This window comes from Mirounga angustirostris, unplaced genomic scaffold (assembly GCF_029215605.1).
Source record: "Mirounga angustirostris isolate CCGP_5_RB_7025 unplaced genomic scaffold, mMirAng1.0.hap1 SCAF_7, whole genome shotgun sequence".
Classification (NCBI taxonomy): domain Eukaryota; kingdom Metazoa; phylum Chordata; class Mammalia; order Carnivora; family Phocidae; genus Mirounga; species Mirounga angustirostris.
In genome coordinates, this window is record NW_026991715.1 from 90,481,990 (window position 1) to 90,505,713 (window position 23,724).

The 23,724-nt window shown below is 40.2% G+C and overlaps 1 protein-coding gene across 5 annotated transcripts in view; it reads right to left on the bottom strand.

Annotated features, from left to right (window-relative positions):
• SIMC1 (SUMO interacting motifs containing 1) overlaps positions 1 to 23,724 on the bottom strand; it is a 91,765-nt gene that overhangs the window by 1,579 nt on the left and 66,462 nt on the right. For 3 of the 5 annotated variants that reach the window (XM_045900877.3, XM_064596546.1, XM_064596547.1), the window contains 3 exons: positions 22,406 to 22,534; positions 8,761 to 8,917; positions 8,571 to 8,655 (listed from right to left, as the gene is read on the bottom strand). In XM_045900877.3, the coding sequence (XP_045756833.1) occupies positions 8,571 to 8,655; positions 8,761 to 8,917; positions 22,406 to 22,534 (371 nt within the window). Of the gene's footprint in view, positions 1 to 4; positions 6,065 to 8,570; positions 8,656 to 8,760; positions 8,918 to 12,673; positions 12,879 to 22,405; positions 22,535 to 23,724 lie in introns of those variants that run through there. The other 2 variants (XM_064596545.1, XR_010413191.1) reach the window with 2 other exon arrangements.

Here is a 23,724-nt window from a genome sequence, read left to right on the forward strand (position 1 = left end):
AAGTCAGCTGAACTCCTCTGAACGGCTTTTTATTCCTTTATGACTTAAGAAGAAGTCCAATTTTAGTAGGTAGGGCCTGGGCAAAGACTTGACTGGTGGTTACAGGAGTACAAGTCAAAGGTAATTTGAGTATCTGTGGTCACTCAATTTCTAAAAGGTCCTTTGTTCTTGGTTCTCTCTGGTCCTCAAGTTTTGCATATTAAAATTGTACAAATTAAAATTGTCTTAGTTTTTTCCCTTTGTTGATTTAAGCAATGAGCCTAAACAATGCAACTATACTTCAAGTTAATATAACACTTGCAAAAAACCCATGTGAATTTTTAATATCTTCTGGGAGATTGATTCTAGTATAAAAAGAATTGTAAAGAAATATTGAATTAATTTCTTAGTTTGTTGTAGTGTTGGTCTATTGTAGTAATTCTGTTGGAAAACAATTTCGTGTATGTTGTATGATAGACCAAATAAATATATCCATGTTCAGAATAAGGGTTCTTGCTGTGGGAGAAGAGTGATTCAGTTATGGAATAGGAGGAGAGGAAGAATTCTGAGGGACTGGAAATTGAGGTATTGCTATGAACTCGTATTTCTAAAAAAAATTATGTAATTTTCTAGCTCTGTTGTCAGAGGGCCTAGAAGCAGGTACCCCAGTAGTAATCAGCATATTAGCACCCAGATCTTGATTTCTTAATGCTTCTCCCCACTCCCTACCGAGAGAAACCAGAATTTTTTTGGAGGAAAGTCCTAGAGGACCATGGCAAGGAAATTACAAGGTGAACCTGGAACATCTTTTATAAGAAAGTAAGGGAATGCTTAAAAACAGAGTGGGGGAAAACGCGCGTGCGCACACACACGGGAACACGTCAAAAGGACACAGAAGCCAGTGTGAAGAGGCCTCTTATTGGCTACGTTTTGGACATGATCATTAAAAAAATGACAAAAATGGGTTATAGGCATGAAATTTTAAAAAGTGCGGAGTCCACAGTAAATAAAAGAGGAGGGGAGGAAGAAGGGAAAGGTCCTTTTTGCAGAAGAAGGCCAGTTAAGAAATGTAGAGGCAATGTATAACTAGAAAGCAACCACTTTTCAATCTACTGTTGTAATGACTGATTCGGGTAAGAACCATCAGTGGGTGCTAAAACCCTTGAGTGAAAGGCTGAATAGGATATTCAGTCTCAAAGTTTTACTCTCTGGATTACTTAACTAATAACAGAGCAATGGGGAAATCTGATAGATACTACCTTAAGCAAATGATCACACTTAACATCACCAATAATGGGACCAAACTGACATTATCGCCTCTTGCTGTCATGTGCTGGGAAGGAGTGTACATCTTCATCTAGTCAGTGGTCTTGCCAGTAGGATTTAACAGAACTCTGATCATGAGGAAATAATTAAGACAACCCCAATTATGGGATATTCTACAAAAAAACTGGTCTGGGCTCTTCAAAAATGTCTGTATTATGAAAGACGAGGAAAGGGTGGGAACTGTGTAAAAGGAGACCAAAGAGTATACAACAACCAAACGCAAAGTGTGATATTTGGAGCCTGGCTCAAAACAGACCCAGCCGCCTATAAAGGATACTACTGGGACATGTTAGAGAATATTCTGTTAAGGATCAATTTGTTGAGTGTGATAATGAATTGTGGTATGTATGGGAATATCCTTATTCTTAGGCCAAAGTATTTTTAGGCATGAAGGATTCTGATGGTGCAACTTACTCTCAACTCTCAAAAAAAAAAAGTATTCAGGTGGATCAATAGATAAACCAAAATGTGGCAAAATGTTAACAGCCAGTAAATCAACATAAAAGGTAAATGGATGTTCATTGTACCACTCTTTCAACCCTCCAAAAATAAAAATATTGAGGAAAAGTAAAAGAAGTTATAAAGGTCTCTCATCCAAATCCACAGATTAGCCCCAACAGGATTCGGGAAGTATATGGAGTTCAGGCAAAGGAGCACGGCTGTGGTGAGCTTTGAGGACTTGCAGACTCCCAGATGCACCAGCATTCACTAGAGCATCACTTCCTCCATCTCCTCATTTAGAAGATGGGGATAACGGCACCTCTTCTAGCAGGGTGTTTAGGACTGAACTACATCGTATCCAGAAATTTGGGAAACAGAATAAACTTGTTTTTAAGCAATGTACTAAGTTACACTTTCAAATAATATGCTCAGTATGTTTTTCTTCAACCTTCAGGTATCTTTTCAGGTAAAGTCCCTCTAAATTTATAGCACCGGGCCCAACTGTAAAGTGAAAAAGAGTACAACAAACACTACAGAGTGTCTAAAAAGGAAACAGGAAGCAAAGCTGCCTTGAGATGTCCTATCAGGGCCCTTTCAACATTCAATCAACACAAATTCCAGTGAGCACCTACTATGCATCTGGAAGTGGGCTACTCTCTGGGGATACAGTGCAATTAGAGACGTGGGCCCAGCCCCCATGAACTGACATTCTAGTTGCAGGAAGCCTAACAGTAAACCAGCCAACAAAAACAATTATAGTTTTGGTGAGTACAATCACAGAAATAAATCAGATGCTGTGAGAAACAGTGGCATTGGGGGGATGAGGGAAGCAGCCCACTCTACTCAGGGCCTCTTAGCTGAGTCCTGAAGGATGAGAAGGAGGCAATTGTGCAAAGGTCTAGGGGAAAAGCAGTTCAGGTAGCGAGAACAGCAAGTGTAAATGTCCTGAGGCAGGAAAAGCTTGTTTTGAGAACTAGAGGTAAAATGTGGGTGGTAAGGGAAAGCGGTAGTAGAGGAGACTGGAAGGTAGGCTGGACCACAGAACAATGTGGAGTTTGGCCTTTGAGAGCAAATGGAAGCATCTGGAGGGTTTTAAGCCAGGGAATGTGCTCTATTTTACTCTGCTACTGGTGGAGAATGGTTGTAGGGGGACGAAAGTCTTTTAGTAAAATGTAGTTTTTGTAAGGCATATGCTACTCTGAAAAATATGAAAATGATTTTGAAGGAATGGAAAGAACTGGCTGAACAGAGGGGAATAGGGAAGACTTGGAGTAGGAGCAAGAAGAATTTGGAGTTTATTAAAGTAATACAAGACATTCAAAGAGGTAAATGTTGGCAGTTCCCGACCAAGCACTGTCCAAGGGAGAGGAACTCTTGGCCAGTGGACTTCAGCCATTCTGGTCCAGTTGGCAAGGCCTTGGATTTTATGCTTCGGTAGGCATGGGAGGTCTTGTATCAGAGGCTGTTGGGAATACTGTGTGAGGCGATTTATGTAAAGGGTTTAGCACAATGCCTTATGCAAGATGTTCTGGCTCACAGTATTATTATTAGGTTCCTGGATCAGGTTACTAAGGGTAACTACTATTATTATTATATTAATATTTATGTATTTATGTATTTATTTATTTATTTATTTAGAGCAGGCGGAGAGGGGCAGAGGGAGAAGGCGAGAGAGAAACTAAAGCAGACTCCATGCTGAGCACGGAGCCCAACCTGGGGCTTGATCTCACAACTCTGAGATCATGACCTGAGCAGAAACCAAGAGTCAGATGCTCAACTGACTGAGCCACCCAGGCTCCCCCTAGGGGTAACTATTATTATTTTATCATCATCTTCATCTTCATCATCATCACTATAGGAATCTCCAACTCAACAGTCAAACTGCGCTTTTTCCCTTCTCTACAGATCTTTCTCCATTTATGTCCGTGTCAGCAACGGCAGAACCCTGAAGCCTTACTTGCGACTCAGTTACCCAAGCCCTGATAAACTGATCTTCAAAGTGCTTCTGTTCTATCCACAGCCTTCCCCGCTGCACAACCCACACCCTCGCCACCATGACCCCTCCCGGGACCTCTCTGGTCCTCCGCCAAACTACTTGCCCACCTCAGGCAGAGCAACCTTATGCAAAACCACTTTGATGGCTTCTCTTCACTCTTGGAATCAAGCTGACATTTCTTAACAGGGCCCAGAAGGCCCTTCGTGCCCTATCCAATATTCTAGTCTCATCTTGTGCTCGTCTCCCCTTGCTCTCTACATTCCAGTGTTACTAGCTTGTTCTAAGTTCCTTGGACTCGCTAAACAACTTCTTGCCTCAGGGCCCTTGGACGTGCCATTTTTTTTTTGGAAAGATTTTATTTATTTATTTATTTGACACAGAGAGAGACAGCGAGAGAGGGAACACAAGCAGGGTGAGGGAGAGAGGGAGAAGCAGGCTTCCCGCGGAGCAGGGAGCCCGACGCGGGGCTCGATCCCAGGACCCTGGGATCATGACCTGAGCCGAAGGCAGTCGCTTAACCGACTGAGCCACCCAGGCGCCCCAGACATGCCATTTTTAATTTTTCTGGAAAACTTTGCCCTATTTGCCTGGCTAACACCAGTCCTGTTTTTTTGTTTGTTGTTTTAAGGATTTTATTTATTTATTTGAGAGAGAGAGCATGAGTGGGGGGTGGGGGATAGGGGCAGAGGGAGAGGGAGAAGCAGACTCTGCTGAGCAGGGAGCCCGATGTGGAGCTTGATCCCAGGACCCCGAGATCATGACCTGAGCCGAAGGCAGATGCTTAACGGACTGAGCCACCCAGGTGCCCCACCAGTACTTATCTCAGCTGAAGTATCACTTCTTCAGGGAGGCCTTTGTGGGTCCCTCCAAAAATAGATTAGGTGCTCCTATTTTGCGCACTTCTTTCCTTCAGAGCATTTATTTTAATTGTGGTTATATGTTATTTATGTGATTATTTGTTCAGGGTCAATCTCTTCACAGTAAGCTCTATGAGGGCAGGGGCCACGCTGGTCTTATTCACTGAAGTTTTCCCAATGAGCCAGGCACACAGAAGGCATTTCATAAATATTTGTTGCCTGGATGAATATATGACTTGAATTGATCTTGCCGGCATCTGCTTTTCTCCCGTCTCTGGATGGGGCTCCTCGTAGGAAGGCTGTGTGTGTTTCTCCTCAGAAGGAACTGAGGTCTGACTTCTGTGGGTCATCCTGCCTAAGTTGTCTAGCCAAGTGGAATTCAGGAAAACAGGTGTTTTTCTTCCTTTAAATACTGTATGTTTAAATTCCTAGCATTCATAGTTTCAAAATAAGAGGTATTAACAATTCACAAGTATCAGGAAAACTCATGGCATAAAGCAAGTTGCCGTTTTGCTGAGGCTCAAACTTGAGCTGCATGGCTGTGGCACTGGGGTGTGGTGGGATTGATTCTCTCAGCCAGAGAGTGTGAGTTTACCTGGCGGCCCAGCATCTATGCCCCCATGGGGCTGCTCTGCCTTCTTTGGAAATATTTACAAAGTATGGGGCTTCAGGATATACTTTTCCCCAAGGTCAAGGGTTTGTACAAAAGTAATTTAACCATGTACCGAGAGTTTAGAAAACAGGGAGTTGGAAATTCCTTAGAGTCTCACCTAATCTCACCCAGTGATTTCATAGAACAATCATTCCTTCCAGTGTGTTTTCACTGCACATAGACTTTGGCAACAGACCTAAGTTTGAATCCTGGCTCCTCACTTACTTTTCTCTCAGCCTTTGTTTCCCCGTCTATAAAAAGGGGATGATACTCACCTTCCCCAGGTTATTGGATTATATATGCCAGGGTGTGTGAATTTACCTAGTCTTTCTTCTTCTCTTCCCCCATGCTAAGATGTTCCCCTAAACAGAGGACAAGCTTGGGCTCCCCAACCTCTTCCCTTCTTCTCCTATCCGTGGAGCTGGACAACTCAGGCTGACCCCAAATGCCTTCCACAATGTCCTCAGACCACTTGCAGAGGGCAGAGATGACTAAGGAGCCCTCACAGTAAAAAGCCTACTGACAAGGATACTGACCATGTCAGGGTGCCATTTAGCTGCCTTCTTTGGAGGACATTGTTTCCGAACTATTGCTTCTAAATATTTTTTCTCCTTCTTAACTCTTGGTCTCCAAAGAAAGTAGAGAGAATGTTAAGGATAAAATAGCACTGGAACACATCCCATTTATTCTTGGTCAATATACACTGGTCTAAGTTTTTCCTCTTCCTTGTTAGAAGCATAAAAATATTCTGGAATGAAAGTGGATCCATGTCCATCTTAAGTTACTATTGCCCCCAAGGCCCAGCTGTATTCCCTGGGAAGCAAAACAGAAGTAAACAAGGAGTGTTAAAGGTGAATTTTAAATAAAACCAGGCTGCTTTAATATTAAACTTTCTGCGCGATCTCCAAAAGAACAATTATGTAAACCTTGATGAGGCTAAGTACAACATGGAATTTGCCTCTGAGGCTTTGTTCTGAGAAGGACATGTACCCTTCTTTGAGGGGGCTAAAAAATGCACAAACTACACAACCATAAATGTCATGGCCTTGACTATGCCCTTTTAAGTTTTAGTTACAAGAGGCTGAAACATAAAGATCTCGTAGCCTACTCCTGGCTGGGCAAATAGGCAGGCTGAGATTCAACTAAAATTGAGTGCTCACTATTTTTTCTCACATCTTTTAACAATCAGTCTCGAAAAGGTCTATAATACCATCCCCATTCCATAGAAGAAAATGAGGTTTAGAGACATAAAGTTAGCAGAGTAAGTGGTGGAGTTGGGATTCAAACCCAGACCTTCTGTTTTGTTTTGGTTTTGTTTGTTTTAAAGATTTTATTTATTTATTTGACAGAGAGAGAGATAGCGAGAGCAGGAACACAAGCAGGGGGAGTGGGAGAGAGAGAAGCAGGCTTCCCGCTGAGCAGGGAGCCCAGTGTGGGACTCGATCCCAGGACCCTGGGATCATGACCTGAGCCGAAAGCAGATGCTTAACGACTGAGCCACCCAGGTGCCCCTCCAGACCTTCTGTCTTAAATTCAGTGCTGTTTTTTTCTCTACAATAGCTTCCCCAGTTCCAGGCCTGAGAGGGTACAAGGGCCATCGTACCTTCCCCAGTGACACTACTGAGCTAAAATCAACCTCAACATGATTGTGGCAAGTAAATATAAAATGTATATTATATAGGGGTGCCTGGGTGGCTCAGTCATTAAGCGTCTGCCTTCGGCTCAGGTCATGATCCCAGGGTCCTGGGATCGAGCCCCGCATCAGGCTCCCTGCTCAGCGGGAAGCCTGCTTCTCCCTTTCCCACTCCCCCTGCTTGTGTTCCCTCTTTCACTGTGTCTCTCTCTGTCAAATAAATAAATAAAATCTTAAAAAAAAAGTATATTATATATAAATGTATATATTTACATATAGTTATATATAAATATGTACTGTCCCTCCTCACTGTTTGAGGATAAGTTGAACATTGTGCCCTTCTACCCCTCAATACTTCAATCTGGACTTTGTAAGACTGAGGACAATTATTTTCATAAGCCAGGATCGTTATCAAAAATAGGAAATTTAATATTAGTTTAATACTATTATTTAATCTATTTAAATCTCACCAGTCATCCCAATAACATACTTCATAGCTTCTTTGCCCTGGTTCAGGAGCCCATCCAGGATCATGTTTTGCATTTAGTATTAATGTGCTTTAGTTTCTTTCTAATCTGGAACAGTCTCTTGGTCTGTCTTTGTTTTTAAGACACTGGCACTTTTGAAGAGTACAAGTCAATTATTTTGTGAAAGGTCTCTCCGTGGCAATTCGTCTGATGCTTCCTTGTGATTAGATTCAAGTCATGGATTTTTGGCAAGAACACTACCTAAGTGATGACGTGTCCTTCTCAGGGCATCACATTAAGAAGAATGTGTTTTCTCTCCTAAAAAGGTACTATCTTTGGGGGCACCTGGGTGGCTCAGTTGGTTAAGCACATGACTCTTGGTTTCAGCCCAGCTCATGATCTCAGGGTGTGGATGGAGCCCCACTTTGGCTCTGGGCTCAGCAGGGAGTCTGCTGAAGATTCTCTCTCTCCCTCTCTTTCCCTCTCCCGCTGCCGCTCCCCCTGCTCATGTGCACACTCTCTCCCTCTCAAATAAATAAATAAATACATCTGTAAAAAAAAGTTACTATCTTTCCTTTTGGAATTAATAATTACATCAGTAATTGGGAACAAGGGCCTTATTAATATTTGGCTAATAAAATCATTCTCACTTGAAGTAGCTCTTCCATTATTACCCTCGTCGACACTCACTTCCTGAGTGTTAATTAGTCTAACTCTCCTGGATCCTCCTGGATCACTGGGTTGGCCTGGGACTTGAGCAAAGCCACTTTCACAGACTATAGAGCATCTTACAACTTCTGCAGGATGTATGCTTTTACCTTGCCACTGATTTGCTCTGGCTTTGTATCCTACTGACAGATGTTTGCAATGTCCACAGTCAATGAGCAAGTGACCCAGCAAAGACTTGCAGTGACGGGCAGGGTAAGATGCCAGGGCTAATCAGGTCATTACAGAATACTCCTGGTATGATGACTGCTGCTTACCTGTCAACCTAATAACTGCAAGGACCACTGTATTATCTGCCATAACGGAAACATGTGAATTCTTCTGATTTATAGCAGCGATTCCAAAGGTGTCATTCCTTGTTCCTTGTAGTTATAACTAAGGAACGATGCTTTACTTAGACTAACAAATTAGAATCCCCCATGTAACTCCAATTCATAACAGTGGCGATTGTGAGACTCCCATACAATCATCTTTGTGAACAAATGCTGCTTACCTCTTAACACATGCTGATAACTGGATAACAGGAACTGCAGGTGCTCAACCAGTTCGTCCCACGTCTGCCACTGGGTTTTATCCGACTGCGGAGAAGTGAAAGCAGTTGGTAGGAGGTGCCTTCTTCAGTTACATGCTCAAGGGTGAGGGGAAAGGTGTTCTAGGCCTGACCGAGGCAGGGAAGCATGTACCTGACACTTGAGCAGTGATGTGGAATTGTTCAGAAAGTAGAGGGCCTGGGCCAGAGACAAGGGCAGGCGGGTGGGCGTCTCACAGCTGTGGAGGAATATGATTTCTAACACTTTGCAGCGCAGAAGGTGGCTTTCCATAGTAGTAAAGAACATCTCCCTGCGTGGAGAAGAGAGAGAGGGTTAACCATCCCCACTATCACTTCAAGGAACACATACCACAATTCCCTCTGAAAGCTCTAACCTTTGCCCTAAAACAGAGGTGGCTAAGAAGGAATATGACAGAGGCCTACAAATGCACAAAGCTTGTGAACGAGGCAGAGGTGGGGTTGTTCATGAATTAACAACTGCCAGAAGGAGGGAAAAGTCTTTGATATTTGGAAAAGAAAAGTTTAGGACACATTAAAAGATTAACTTCATATTGTAAGAGAATTAATACTGGGAATAAATATTTCTAAATGCCCACAATTTGCCAGACACTGTTTGGCACAGCAAAGAATATTAAGATAAATAAAAGAAGGCATTTCTCTCAAAAAGCTGACTGTTGGGCGCCTGGGTGGCTCAGTTGGTTAAGCAACTGCCTTCGGCTCAGGTCATGATCCTGGAGCCCCGGGATCGAGTCCCGCATCAGGCTCCCTGCTCGGCAGGGAGTCTGCTTCTCCCTCTGACCCTCCTCCCTCTCATGCTCTCTGTCTCTCATTCTCTCTGTCTCAAATAAATAAATAAAATCTTTAAAAAAAAAAAAGCTGACTGTTGACCAGAGGCAAAAGGTACGCAATGGGAACCGAAATAAAGTGTGGGGCCAGTGCACGTGTACGTGGGCTGCCCGTGGTGCTCCAGGGATACGCACGGGAGAGACGACACTTGGTCAGGGGACTAGAAGGGGCCTTCTAATGGAGGAAGAGGCACGGGACAGTGGTCTAGGAAGAGCAAAAAAGGCTCAAGGCAGGAGGCATTCCACCAGAGGGGAAAAACCTGGACAAAAAGAAAGAAGTAAAAAATACACAGCTGTGGGCATTGTAGCTTCTTAAACTTCAAGTCTAGGACTTGAGTCCCTCTGGGGGGACATGCCCTGGACTTTGTCACTTTACCCAGTGCAGGACTTGACCAGCAAAGGTGGGCTGCAGCATATTCAGAATCTCAGAGAGGGAGAGCTACAAAACTGCAGCTTTGCTTCGGGAAAGTTAATCAAGCTCATTGTTCTAGGGTCTTTTAATTTTTTTTTTCTTAAAGTAGGCTCCATGCCCAGCTTGGAGATTGAGCCCCCGACCCCAAGATCAACACCTGAGCTGAGATCAAGAGTCAGATGCCTAACCGACTGAGCCACCCAGGTGGCCCTCAGGCTCCTTGTTCTAAAAGCAATGTCAGCTTCCAAAAGAGTGTTATAAATCTCAGATGCACAGGGTGCATCTCTGGACTGCCCGAAGGTGTTAGCTTAAAGGTCTGTCTGTCAGTCCTTGTCAGGTCTGCTGGTCATAGCAGTTCCGGAAGCAGACACCTTGTGAGCACATAAAGAGGTACAGCAATGAGGAACACAGCTAGCCCTGATCCAAGAGGTTTTTCTCCTACAACATCTTGCCCCTTTGTAGTTTTGCAACATCTGGAAAAACAGGGGGTTCTTTGTGCCACTGCCATTTATAAAAATGATAAATCATAAAGTATCTATTCATTTTTATTTTCTTTTCTCCTTTTCGCTTTGCTTTTGCACCAGGCACATATATTATTTGTAGAAAAGCAAAGTTTATAAAGCAAAATGAATATTTTTAAACTTTCCCTCTTACCATTCACAAGTTTTAAAAAGTCTACAATATTTATGAAAATCCATTTTATTTCTTTAATGAGTCGAAAATCATTGTATACCTTCTCTGACAAAATTTTCTTTTTCTTTCTTTTTAAGTAGGCTCCATGCCCAGTTGGAGCCCAACACAGGGCTTGAACTCACAACCCCAAGATCAAGCCCTGGACTGAGATCAAGAGTGAGATGCTTAACTGACTGAGCCACGCAGGTACCCCACAAATTTTCTTCTTTGATGCAAGGAACTCCAAAGGATTACATTTGCAAAATATTCCCCAAATTCTTTTTAAAGTCCAATTTCTAGGGGCACATGGGTAGCTCAGTCAGTTAAGCATCCAACTCTTGGTTTCAGCTCAGGTCATGATCTTGTGGGTTGTGGGATCGAGCCCCACATCCAGCTCCATGCTCAGTGAGGAGTCTGCTTGAGATTCTCTCCCTCTCTCCCTATTTGTGCGTTCTTGCTCTCTTTCTCTCTCCCAATCTCTTTCTTTAAGAAAAAGTCCAATTTTAGGGATGCCTGGGTGGCTCAGTCAGTTAAGTGTCTGCCTTTGGCTCAGGTCATGATCCCAGGGTCCTGGGATCTAGTCCCACATTGGGCTCCCTGCTCAGCGGGGAGTCTGCTTCTCCCTCTCCCCCCTCTTTGTGCTCTCTCTCTCTCAAATGAATAAATAAAATCTTTAAAAAAAAAAAGAGTCCAATTTCTACTCTGTATTTGGCCTATTTCTCTCACAAGACAGTTTTTCTATTCAATAACCTTTTATTTCAAACTGCATTTTCTCTTCTAATTTTGTTTCCAGGGCCTGTGTTTGTCTTGGTTTTATAATCCACAGGTGGCATACTCAGAGATATAAAAAGGACAAAAAGGTAATTTTAATGTACTGGCCATAGCAGGAAATGGAGGTACAAAATCTATAGCAATTCAAATTTGAATTTCAAAAACAAGATACAGAGGAAGGCCAACATCCAGATTCATAGAATACCTGGTATTGGACTTACCCTCCTGTCATAAACAATTATAAAACTGGAGAAGTATATGCAATAATCATTTTCAGGCACTGGACGAGCTGCTTCAAAGTACTGTTATTCTTAAAAGAAGGGAAACAAAAGTGACAAACCCCACATTTATCCCAAATTTCTTATGGGGGTACTTTCTAAGGCAGAGGAAAGTGTGGGTCCCAAACACAAAGCAGTGGGCTTGCTGGGCAGAGCAAAAAGAGACTGATGGTTAAGACAGCTGAAGTGGCTGGAATTTGTATTGGGGGAGGAGGAGCTCAAGAAATGTGTGTAAAGGGGGCCCTGGCACATGTGCAGGAAGAAGCTCAAAAGCCTGAGAGAGAACAGCAACTGGAGCGGAGATTCTGGAGATCTCCCAGCGCTGAGATACTGGGGTTTCAATGAGCCACAGTGGAGAGACTTCACTGAACATCTTGGGCCTTCAGTTGAGACCCCAAAAGGACTGAGCCTCAAGACTCAAGCCCTTTAATAAGGGCTGCTTTAGAACCACCCTTACAAGTCCTAGAAACAAGCCTCAACAGGAGAAAGCTAATCTGCCAGTAAATCAGTCGCCTGCCAGAATAAAACTCACTACTCTTTAAAAAAACAGGCAGCAAACCAGACCTTCAACAACACAGCATTTATAACGTCCAGCATACAACAAAAAATTATTAGTCAAGGGAAAAAGCAGGAAAATATGACCCATAGCCAGGAGCAAAATGTCCAGAGAAACAAACAAACAATATCCAGAGATGTTGGAATTAGTAGACAAGGCCTTTAGAACAGCTATTATAAATATGTTCATGATTAACCAACCAACCAACAGACCAAGATGTATATAATGAGTGACTAGGTGGGGACTATTAGCAAAGAGAAACGGAAACTATAAAAATGAACCAAATGGAAACTCCAGATCTGAAAAATACAATATCTGAAATGGGGAAAAAAAAAAAAAAATCACTGGATAGGCTTAACAGCACCCTGGGCATTCTGAAAGAGAGGATCAGGAATCCTGAAGACTATCCACACTGAAGCAGAGAAAAAAAAAAATCAAAACAAAGCAAAACAATAATAGAAAACATCAGAACCTTAGTGATCTGTGGAACAGTGTCAAGCAATCCAACATACATGTAACTTGAATCCCCAAAATAAGTTAAGAGTTTGCGGCAAGAGCGCCTGGATGGCTCAGTCGTTAAGTGTCTGCCTTCGGCTCAGGTCATGGTCCTAGGGTCCTGGGATCGAGCCCCGCATCGGGCTCCCTGCTCCGCGGGAAGCCTGCTTCTCCCTCTCCCACTCACCCCTGCTTGTGTTCCCTCTCTCGCTGTGTCTCTCTCTGTCAAATAAATAAATAAAATCTTAAAAAAAAAAAGAGTTTGCGGCAAAAAAAATTCTGGCCAAAATTTGATGAAAAATATCAACTCACAGATTTAAGAAACTCAAACCCCAAGCAGGATAAATGTATAGAAAATTACATGTAGGTATCATAATCAAATTGCTAAAAATCAAAAATAAAGCAGCCAGAGAAAAAAGACATATGACATATAGGGGAACAACAGTAAGATATTCTAATAACTTCTCATTAGCAAGTCAGGAGAAAATGGAACATATTTAAAATAAATAAAGAAAAAAATACCTATCAACCTAGAATTTACATCAAGTAAAAACACCATTCCTAAATGAAGATGACATAAAAACATTTCCAGATAAAAGCTGAGAGAATTTATTACAAGTAGACCTGCACTACAAAAAATACTTTAAAAAGTAAGTTCTTTGGGTGGACAAGAAATGGCACCAAATGGAACTTGAATCTTCAAGAAAGAAGGAACACCAGAAATGGTAACTCTGTGGGTCCCACGTATTTTTTTTTTTTAAGATTTTATTTATTTGACAGAGAGAGACAGCGAGAGAGGGAACACAGCGAGAGAGAGAACACAAGCAGGGGGAATGGGAGAGGGAGAAGCAGGCTTCCCACACAGCAGGGAGCCTGACGTAGGGCTCGATCCCAGGACCCTAGGATCATCACCCGAGCCGAAGGCAGACACTTGACAACTGAGCCACCTGGGCGCCCCACCCCACGTATGTTTTTTTGTGACACCACCAGGCAATTAACTCAATTCCGGCACTCTCTACCTGAAGATAGCATCAGATCCCAGAGGTTATGGGCTTGGTTCTATGAGACTCCCTCCACCCTCACTTAAGATGCCACTCTCACGTCCAGATTGTCACCTGTGTTTCTGGATGACTGGCTGTAGATCAGAGGTTCCCAGGTCTCCCTCCTCAGGTTCAATTAATTTGCTAGAGCAGCTCACAAAACTCAAAAAAAATTTTTACTTACTAGTTTACCAGTTTCTTATAAAGGGATATAACTCAGGGACAGCCAGATGGAAGAGATGCATAAGGCAAGGTATGTGGGAAAGGGTGAAAAGCTTCCAAGGTCTCTGAGGCTGTCATTCTCCTGGTATCTTCCTGTGTTCACCATTCTGTAAGCTTTCTGAGCCCTGTCCTCTTGGGTTTTTACGGAGGCTTCGTTAGATAGGCGTGATGGATTAAATCACTGACCATTTGTAATTAAACTCAATCCCCTGCACCTCTCTGCATCCTGTAGCTGAAGATGGGATGGGGGAATGGTTGGGGGGTTGGGACACAGTCCCCATTCTTACCCTAGGGGCATTCCAAGGGTTTGGGATGAAGACCAAATATATATTTCTCATTATAAATCACAGTATCACGGTGTGTAAATATAAAAGACCCTCCCCACATCATCTCTTAAATTTATTTTTATTTTATTTATTTTATTTATTTTATTTTTAAAGATTTTATTTATTTATTTGAGAGAGAGAGAATGAGAGACAGAGAGCATGAGAGGGAGGAGGGTCAGAGGGAGAAGCAGACTCCCCGCCGAGCAGGGAGCCCGATGCGGACTCGATCCTGGGACTCCAGGATCATGACCTGAGCCAAAGGCAGTCGCTTAACCAACTGAGCCACCCAGGCGCCCTTAAATTTATTTTTAAAAACAACTAAGTGTTTAAAACAAAAATATGACTTCATTCTGGAGTTTATACCTATGTAAAAGTAAAATGTATGACAATAAAGCACAAAGGATGAAAGCAGGGTAAATGGAAATACAGTTTTAAGATTCTTACATTATATGTTAAGTGATATTAATTCAAGGCAGACTATGGTAAGTTAAGGATGCATATTGTAATTCTAAGAACAACCATTAAAAATAAAACATTTGCTGAAAAGTATTTGTTAAATTCAATACCCACTCATAATGAAAACCAGGAGTAAAAGGGAACTTCTTCAACTTGTGAATGAACATCCACAAAAAGCCTGCCAGCCAGCGTCATGATTAATGATGAACTTATATTTTAATCAATAATTAATTAATGAACTGAACGCTTTCCCATAGATCATTAACAAATGCAAAGATGTCTGCTTTTACCACTACTATTCAACATAGTTGTGGAAGTTCTAGCCAGTGCAGTAAGGCAAGAAAAGGAAATAAAAGGCATAAAGATTGGGGGAAATAAAACTGTCCCTATTTGCAGAAGACATGGTGACACACATCTGTGTAAACAATCCCAAGGAATCTTGGCACAAAAGTATTATCCACAAAAGGAAAAGATGGTAAGTTGTATTTTATCAACATTTAAAACTTTTGCTCTGTGAAAGACCTTGTTTAGAGGATGAAAAGACAAACTACAAAATGGGAGAAAATACTTGCAAAGCACAGAAAAGTAGTATCTAGAATACAGAAAGATTCTCAAAACTCAACAGTAAAAAAGCAAACAATCCATTTAGAAAATGAAAAAAAGAGACATTTCAGTAAAGAGATATACAGATGGCAATAAACACATGATAAGATGTTCAAATTCAATAGCTATTAGAGAAATGAAAATGAAAATCATGAGATATCACAACACACCTATTAGAATGGCTAGAATAAAAAACAGTGGCAACACCAAATGCTGGCCAGGATGTGGAGAAACCGGATCACACATATGTTGTTGGTAGGAACATAAAATAGTACAGCCAGTTTGGTAGTTTCTTAAAAACTAAACATGCAACTAACATATGATGCAAAAATTGTACTCCTTGGTATTATTCCAGCGACATGAAGACTTATGTTCACATGAAAATTTGTATATGAATATTCATAACAGATTTATTCATAATAGTCCTGAAATGTAAACAACAGATATCCTCTGGGTAAATGGTTAAAAAAAATCCATGGTACACTCACACCATGGAATACTACTCACTGATAAAAAGGGATTAACTACTGATACACATAACAACCTGAACGAATCTCTAAAGAATTATACTGAATGAAAAAAGTTAGCCCCAAAAGGTTATGTACTGTATGATTCCATTCATAAAATATTCTTTTTTTTTTTTAAAAGACTTTATTTATTTATTTGACAGAGAGAGACACAGCGAGAGAGGGAACACAAGCAGGGGGAGTGGGAGAAGGAGAAGCAGGCTTCCTGCAGAGCAGGGAGCCCGATGTGGGGCTCGATCCCAGGACCCTGGGATCATGACCTGAGCCGAAGGCAGACGCTTAACGACTGAGCCACCCAGGTGCCCCCCCATTCATAAAATATTCTTGAAATGAGGGGCACCTGCGTGGTTCAGTCAGTTAAGCATCTGTCTTCAGCTCAGGTCATGATTCCGGAGTCCCGGGATTGAGCCCCGCATTGGGCTCCTGCTCAGCAGGGAGTCTGCTTTTTCCTCTGCTCTTCACCCTGCCTGTGCTCTCTTTCTCGCTCTCTCAAATAAATAAATAAAAACTTAAAAACATTTCTTGAAATGATAAAAGTATAAAAATGGAGAACAGTTTAGTTTTCAGGGGTTAAGAAGGGGTGGGGTGGGGGGAAGTGTGTATAGCTATAAAATGGCAACATGAATAATCCTTGTGGTGATGAAAATGCTCTGTATCTTAGCTTGTATCAATCTCCATATCCTGGTTGTGATATTGCACTATAGTTTTGCAATATGTTATCATATTGCTGCATAAAGACAACATGGGATCTCTCTGCATTATTCCTTATAACTAATGCAAATATATAATTATGTCAAAATAAAATTTTGATTAAAAAAAGCTAAGAGCCAATAGAGATAAAATGGAATAACAGAAAATACATAATCCAAAAGAAGGCAGAAAAGGAGGTAAAAATGAACAAAGGACAAAAGAGACAAGTAGGAAACAAATAGCAAGATGATAGACATAAAACCAACAATTAAATGTAAATGGAATAAATAACTCCCATTAAAAGGCAGGGACTGTCAGCTGACTAAAAAAACCCAGACTATATGATATTTACAATTAACATACCTTTTTCTAAAAACCTTTAACTTTTTGTTAGACTCATAGAAGAGTTGCAAGAATAGTACAAAGAATTCCCAAATACCCTTAATACTTTTCACCAAATGCTTATCACATCTTCTTTATCCTTCTCTGTCTCTGTCTTTCAATTTTTTTCTCTGAACTACTTGAAAGTTGTAGACATGATGCCCATTTACCCCTAAATACTTCAATGTATAATTCCTAAAAACAAGGACATTCTCTTAGATGACCACATACAATGATTAAAATCAGGAAATTAACTTTACTACAATACTATTTTATTATCCACAAACTTTAATCAGATTTTTTCATTGTCCTCATAATGCTATTTATAGCAAAAGAAAATCACAGATTACACATTGCATTCAGTTGTTGGTTTTTGTAAGTTGTTTGATCTGGGACAGTTCCTCAACTTTACTTTGTCTTTCATGACATTGGCATTTTTAAAAAGTGCAGGTCAGTTTTTTTCATAGAATATTTCTCATTTGGGATTTGTCTGATACTTCTTTTTTTTTCTTTTTCTTTTTTTTTAAGATTTTATTTATTTATTTGACAGAGAGAGAGAGAGCGAGAGCAGGAACACACGCAGGGGGAGTGGGAGAGGGAGAGGCAGGCTTCCCACCGATCAGGGAGCCTGATGCGGGGCTCAATCCCAGGACCCTGGGACCATGACCTGAGCTGAAGGCAGACGCTTAACAACTGAGCCACCCAGGTGCCCCTTGTCTGATATTTCTGCGCAATTAGATTAAGGTTATACATTTTGGGGCAAGAGTACTGCAAGAATTGTATTGTTTTTCTCAGTGCATCATATCAAAAGGCATATGATGCCAACTTGGCTCATTGTTGGTGTTAACTTTGAACACTTAGCAACTAAGGTAGTGCCTTCACTATAAAGTTATTTTTCCCACTATAATTATGAGTATCCTGTGGCAATATACTTTGAAATTATGAAAATACCTTGGTACTCCACAAACTTTCACCATTTTAATATCCATTCATATCTGAATTAACTATTATGATGGTTATCAAATGGCATTTTTCCCCAACTCATCGTTTCTTCTTACATTTATTAATTGGCTTTCAACAGTAAGGAAGAACGTCCCTTCTCTTCCTTCCTTCTTGTCAGTATTAGAATTGTAGATTCTTATTTTATTTAATAGTTTATAGCCTTTTATTGTCAATATTTATTTTGATGCTCAAATTATCCCAGATTTGGTCAGTAGAAGCCCTTTGACTTGACATGTTCTGAACATTCTTTGAACATTTCCTTCCTTTCTTTTTTTTTTTTAAGATTTTATTTATTTGACAGAGAGAGACACAGTGAGAGAGGGAACACAAGCAGGGGGAGTGGGAGAGGGAGAAGCAGGCTTCCCGCAGAGCAGGGAGCCTGATGCGGGGCTCGATCCCAGGACCCTGGGATCATGACCTGAGCTGAAGGCAGACACTTAATGACTGAGCCACCCAGGCACCCCATTTCCTTACTTTCTGGCACAAGATGTTCCAGGTTCATCTTGTAGCTTTCCCTACCTCAGTTGTGTAATTATCCTTTTCTTCAAGGAACCCTGGTTCCTTTTAGTGTAAACTGGTATTCTAAGATCTGGGTCAAAGGAAAGCTTAGTGCTACTAAGGGGTAATTATTTCTACACTCAGTGGGTAGTGGTAGGAAAGATGTATGAATACACACATACATGCCACCTTCACACATCTATATCTCTTCCTTTATCTATATTTATTAGAAACCACAAGTCTATATTGATACCTCCAATTCCAATTCAGCACCACAGGGTTCCTTCTATCCTTTCCCCTTTTCATATGTGTAACTCTCTTCTCTGACAGTGAGAAACTTGGCTCTCATTATCCATAATACATTTATTTGTTTAATCCTAGAATACATATAAGATAGTTTTTGCATTGTTAACTCATACCTCTGTGAAAAAGAAATTTACTAGAGTTTAATATTTATTTACAGTTCATTTTCTCTTTAGCCTGAGAATACTTAGTCCAAATACGTGTTTTAAGTTACTTGGACAGATTAGTGGTTGCCAGGGACTGGGGAAGATGGATGGTGTGGCCATAAAAGGAGAGGGATCCTTGTGGTGATGGAACAGTTCTGTATATCTGGATTGTGCTGGTAGTTATATGAATCTACACATGTGATCACACTGCACACAAATGAATGCATATAAAATGGGTGAAATCTGTATATGTTCTATGGATTGTACCAATGTTAATTTCCTGTTAGTGATATTGTACTATAGTTATATAAGATGTAATCACTGGGGGAAAACAGGGTGAAGGGTACATAGGACCTCCCTGTATTAGTTTTGGCAGCCTCCTGTGAATCCATAATTATTTAAAATAAAAACTGAAAAAAAAGCTACTTGGGCTTGTTCCCCCTCAAACCCCTTCTCTCACCCCAGTTATGTTATTTATTAAAACACAGTTAGGTTAATTTGTGTCTGTATTCCATGTTAGGCCCTCTCTTGTTGATATATCTTTCAACTCACTTCTTGATTTATTTTCCTTTTAGAATATAAACACTAATATGGTTCCCAAAGCCTAAAAGTTATAACTATACAAAGAAGTAAACTTAGAAGTATTATGCCACCACCACCACCATTACCACTTTGGCTTAATACCTTTTCTCCTTTCCAGCCCATTCCTATCCACCCCTTCTACATAAGCAGTTTGATTAGTCTGCCATTTATCTTTGTTTCTTTTTTGACAAATGATCATTATTATGTACATTTTTAAATTTCTCCTTTCTTACAAAAAGATACATATATTTACTATGCATACTCTTTTGTATTTTGCTTTTTTAACTTAACAATATATTTTGGAAATCAGCTCAGAAATTTTGCTCCTATTTTTAATTTTAATGTTTTTACAGCTGCATAATACTCCATTGTGTACTACAGATATTCAACCACTGCCCTGTGTTTGGGCATCTGGGTTGTTTCTAATATTTTACAATTACAAACAACCCTGTAGTGAATATCCTACATATTGTATATTCATACTGTTAGAAGAGTGTCTTCAGGGCAAATTCCTAGAAGTGAGATTGTTGGGTCAAGAGGTAAATGTACATTTAGTTTTGTTACATATTGCAAGATTCCTGATGGGTTTGTACCATTTTGCATTCCCACCAGCAATGTGTATCCGCTTTCTTAAAACCTCTCTAATGGAATGTATTTATTGTACTTCAAAATTCTTACTATTTGGATAGGTGAGAAATGGCATCTTACTGTAGTTTTAATCTACATTTCTTTAAATATGGGTGAAGTTGAACATTATAAGAAAATGAAATTACAGATCAATATTTCTGTAAACACAGATGTGAAAGCCCTTAACAGAATATTAGTACACGGAATCTGTCAACCAAGTACAATTTTTTTATTCCAGGAATGGAAGGTTGGTTTAACATTAGGAAATTAATCAATGTAATTCATCACATCAATGGAATAAAGGAGAAAAATTATGATTATCTCAATAGGCGCAGAAAATATATTTCACAAATTTCAATACCTATTCTTCATAAAAACACTCCACTCAATAAACTAGAAATAGAAGGAAGTCCTCAATCCGACAGAGGACCCCTATGAAACATCTATAGACTGAATGTTTCCCCCCTAAGATCGGGAATGTTTGCTCTTATCACTTCTCCAACATTCTCTTGGATTAACAGTCCATATAATAAGGCAGGAAAAAGAAGCAAAAGGCATATAGATTGGAAAGGAAGATGTTAAACTGTTTTTATTTGCAGACAATATGATTGTGTATGTAGAAAATCCTACGAAAACCACAAAAGAATTCCTAGTAGATATAATAAGTGAATTTAGCAAAGTTGCAGGATTTCTATGTACTATCAATGAGCCACTGGAAAATGATAGGTCACATGGGTTATGCATTTGTCAAAATCCATGGAATACTTACATAAATTAGTTATACAATTTAACTGCATGTAAATTATACCTAAACTTTTTTTAAAAATTAAATAAACCAAGGTAAAGGCTATATAAAGTATATTCTAGTACAATTTGGGTGCTTGCTGATTTGCTCCTTCTGAGTTGTAAAATAGGGTCAGGCTTTATTTAAATTATTTTTGTCAATGTTAAGTCTAAATGTGTTTATAGTTACCCATTCCTTAGATTTCCCATCTTTCATAAGAATCTGGGCTTGAATGAATGGTATGGGATTTGGACCCAAATGAAATACCCCTGAGAAAGTGACAGAGCAAGCATGACATTTATGTATACTTCTTTTGGTCTGACTGCTATAACATATTGCCTCCTTTGAATACTGAATTTGGGATTAAAAGTCCTGGCTTTAAATTTGGGTTCTGAATCGAATTAGCTGTGCAAACTTGGGTTATTTCACTATTCTGAGTATTTTTCTCATTTGTTAAACAGGAATAACATCATAGTTTCATGAAAATGTGAGAGAGTTAATGCGACAATGACAGGCACATTGCAGGGACCCAATGAATGTTTTCCTTAATCTTAGTGGGGTATTTTCATTAAATCTCTATTACAGTACTATTTGATTTGACATTTCCTTCTAATAGAGGAACCTAAACTGTGTAATAGTCTTGGCTGCCAACTGGGAGTTTAGGGGATGGTTATGAGAAGTTAGACACAGAGCTGATGGAGATAATTTCCCCAAGGATCACTATTGTACAATGGCTCTCTCATAGTTATTTCTTGTGCTAGCAACTATTCATGAATTCATATTCATTCATTTATTTTTTTCCTCTAGATTCTAAAATTACTGGTTAAAAGGAGGAATCATTGGTCCCAGCCAAGAACTCTATTTCTTAATCTCCTAAGGGAATACTTTACTAATTCATGCTTAGAGAAACTGAGTTCCTTATTTTTACTGTAGGGGCTTATTCTATAGCTCCAACTGTTTTCATTCTTGGCTCACCTCTTCTTCCCCTAATATTGGACATGCCTATTTCATTCACCCATCAGGCCTTTAGTGAACATTTATATCAGGCTCTATGGTTGAGAATCAGGGAATAGCTGAAACTTGAGGGATGATAAAGTTTTCAGCCAAATGAATAAAGTAAGAAACTGTAGGCTCCAGTTATGGTATCCTGCCTGTTTCAAGAAATTATGCCTTAGTTGCAAATAATTTGTTGAGAACCTCTTTTTTTCAAAAGGTTAAAGAGACAGGAACTCTCTCTCCACCTCTTTTTTTCCCAATTTAACTACTGTTTGGAATTTTCTTTTGAAATTCTGTTCCCAGGGGCACCTGTGTGATGTAGTTGGTTAGGTATCTGACTCTTGGTTTTGGCTTAGGTTGTGATCCCGGAGTCGTGGGATCAAGCCAAGCCCCAGGTTGGGCTCTGCGCTTAGCATGGAGTCTGCTTGAGACTCCCTCTCACTCTGCCCCTACCCACCCACTCTGCTCGCTCTCTAAAATAAATAAATAAATCTTAAAAAACAAAACAAAACAAAACCAGAAATCCTGTTCCCAGAACATAAAACAGAAACAAAACTGAGACTCACCTCTGACTCCTCTCAGGAATGTCCAGCACAAACCCAAACATCATCTCGGCAATTTTATTGGAGCTGCATGTGGGGGTCCTGTCTACCTCTACGGCTATGGACAGCATCCTTTGCAGCTGACACACAATCCTGTGTCCAGAACATAGAACACAAGTGAGTGGGAGAATCTAGCCAGGAGCCACCCGGCTAGCTGGGAGGTCCCCACCCATGTACTAAAGGACATTGTAAAGCACATACTAGGTCAGAGAGAACTACTCAAGCTATCAGCATGCTTTTATTTAGCAATTTCACCTACCTGAATCCCTCTTGCCAGATCATACTATCTGTGGTTGAGCTGTAAAAGCAAGCTACTTTTAAATTCAAAATAGAAACATCTGATCTTAAGGATCTAGAGAACTTTAAGGATCATCTAACCTATAACTTTTCTATTTTCCAGATGAAGAAACAGGTCCAGAATGACTATCAGTTATTCAAATTTCTTTGATACAGGAGAAAATACATATTTACCATATGGTTTTCCTGTCACTGGTTTCTTTACAATTATCTTTTAGTAAGTTCAGTCTCAGAACTTCAACTGGTGGACTGTGACCCTCTGTCCTATCAGACCTGAATGTGGGAGAAAGCCAGGCTGATGTGGCAGAAAGAATCTAGGCTACCCCTCAGAAAGGTGGGCCTGGCCTGAAGTCAGACTTTTTTAACATGCATTTTTATTTGTGAAGGAAGAAAGGGCTCTGTTTTCAGAAAATGTGCAGTCAGTAACACAATAGGTGGCCTAGGGGCTTTGGCATCAGATTCTGGCTCTGCAATGACAAGCTGGTCAACTTTTGACAAATTACTAAATTCCTCTGAGCCCAGGTCTTCTCATCTCTTAAAAAGGGGGAATAATACCACCTATTTCATAAAGTTGTGAGTGCTGTGTAAGATATTTGGTAGATATGCACTCATTAATGGTAAATGGTAGCGCCTATTGTTAACATCATGATAAATTGACTTTTAGAGGGCCTTATTTTTATTTATAGTAATATTTAATTATAATAAATAATAATAATAATTTAGATTATAGTATTTTCTTCCATTGAAGGAATAGTGTCTGCCCCTCTCTTAGGTCTATATACTGAGGTTCTAGGATAACCTTACTTTACAGCCTCCCCCACTCTGTCAAGCAAATACTTTTTTGTTCTCAACATTCTCCCTTTAGATACAAGACTGTCTCTTAAATTAGTTAAAACCCTTAGGCCTTATATGAAAATCAGATTGGTGCAACTAGATTATAAAATAGTGTTGTAAATTTAGGCACAAATGCTGTATTTGAAGTGTCA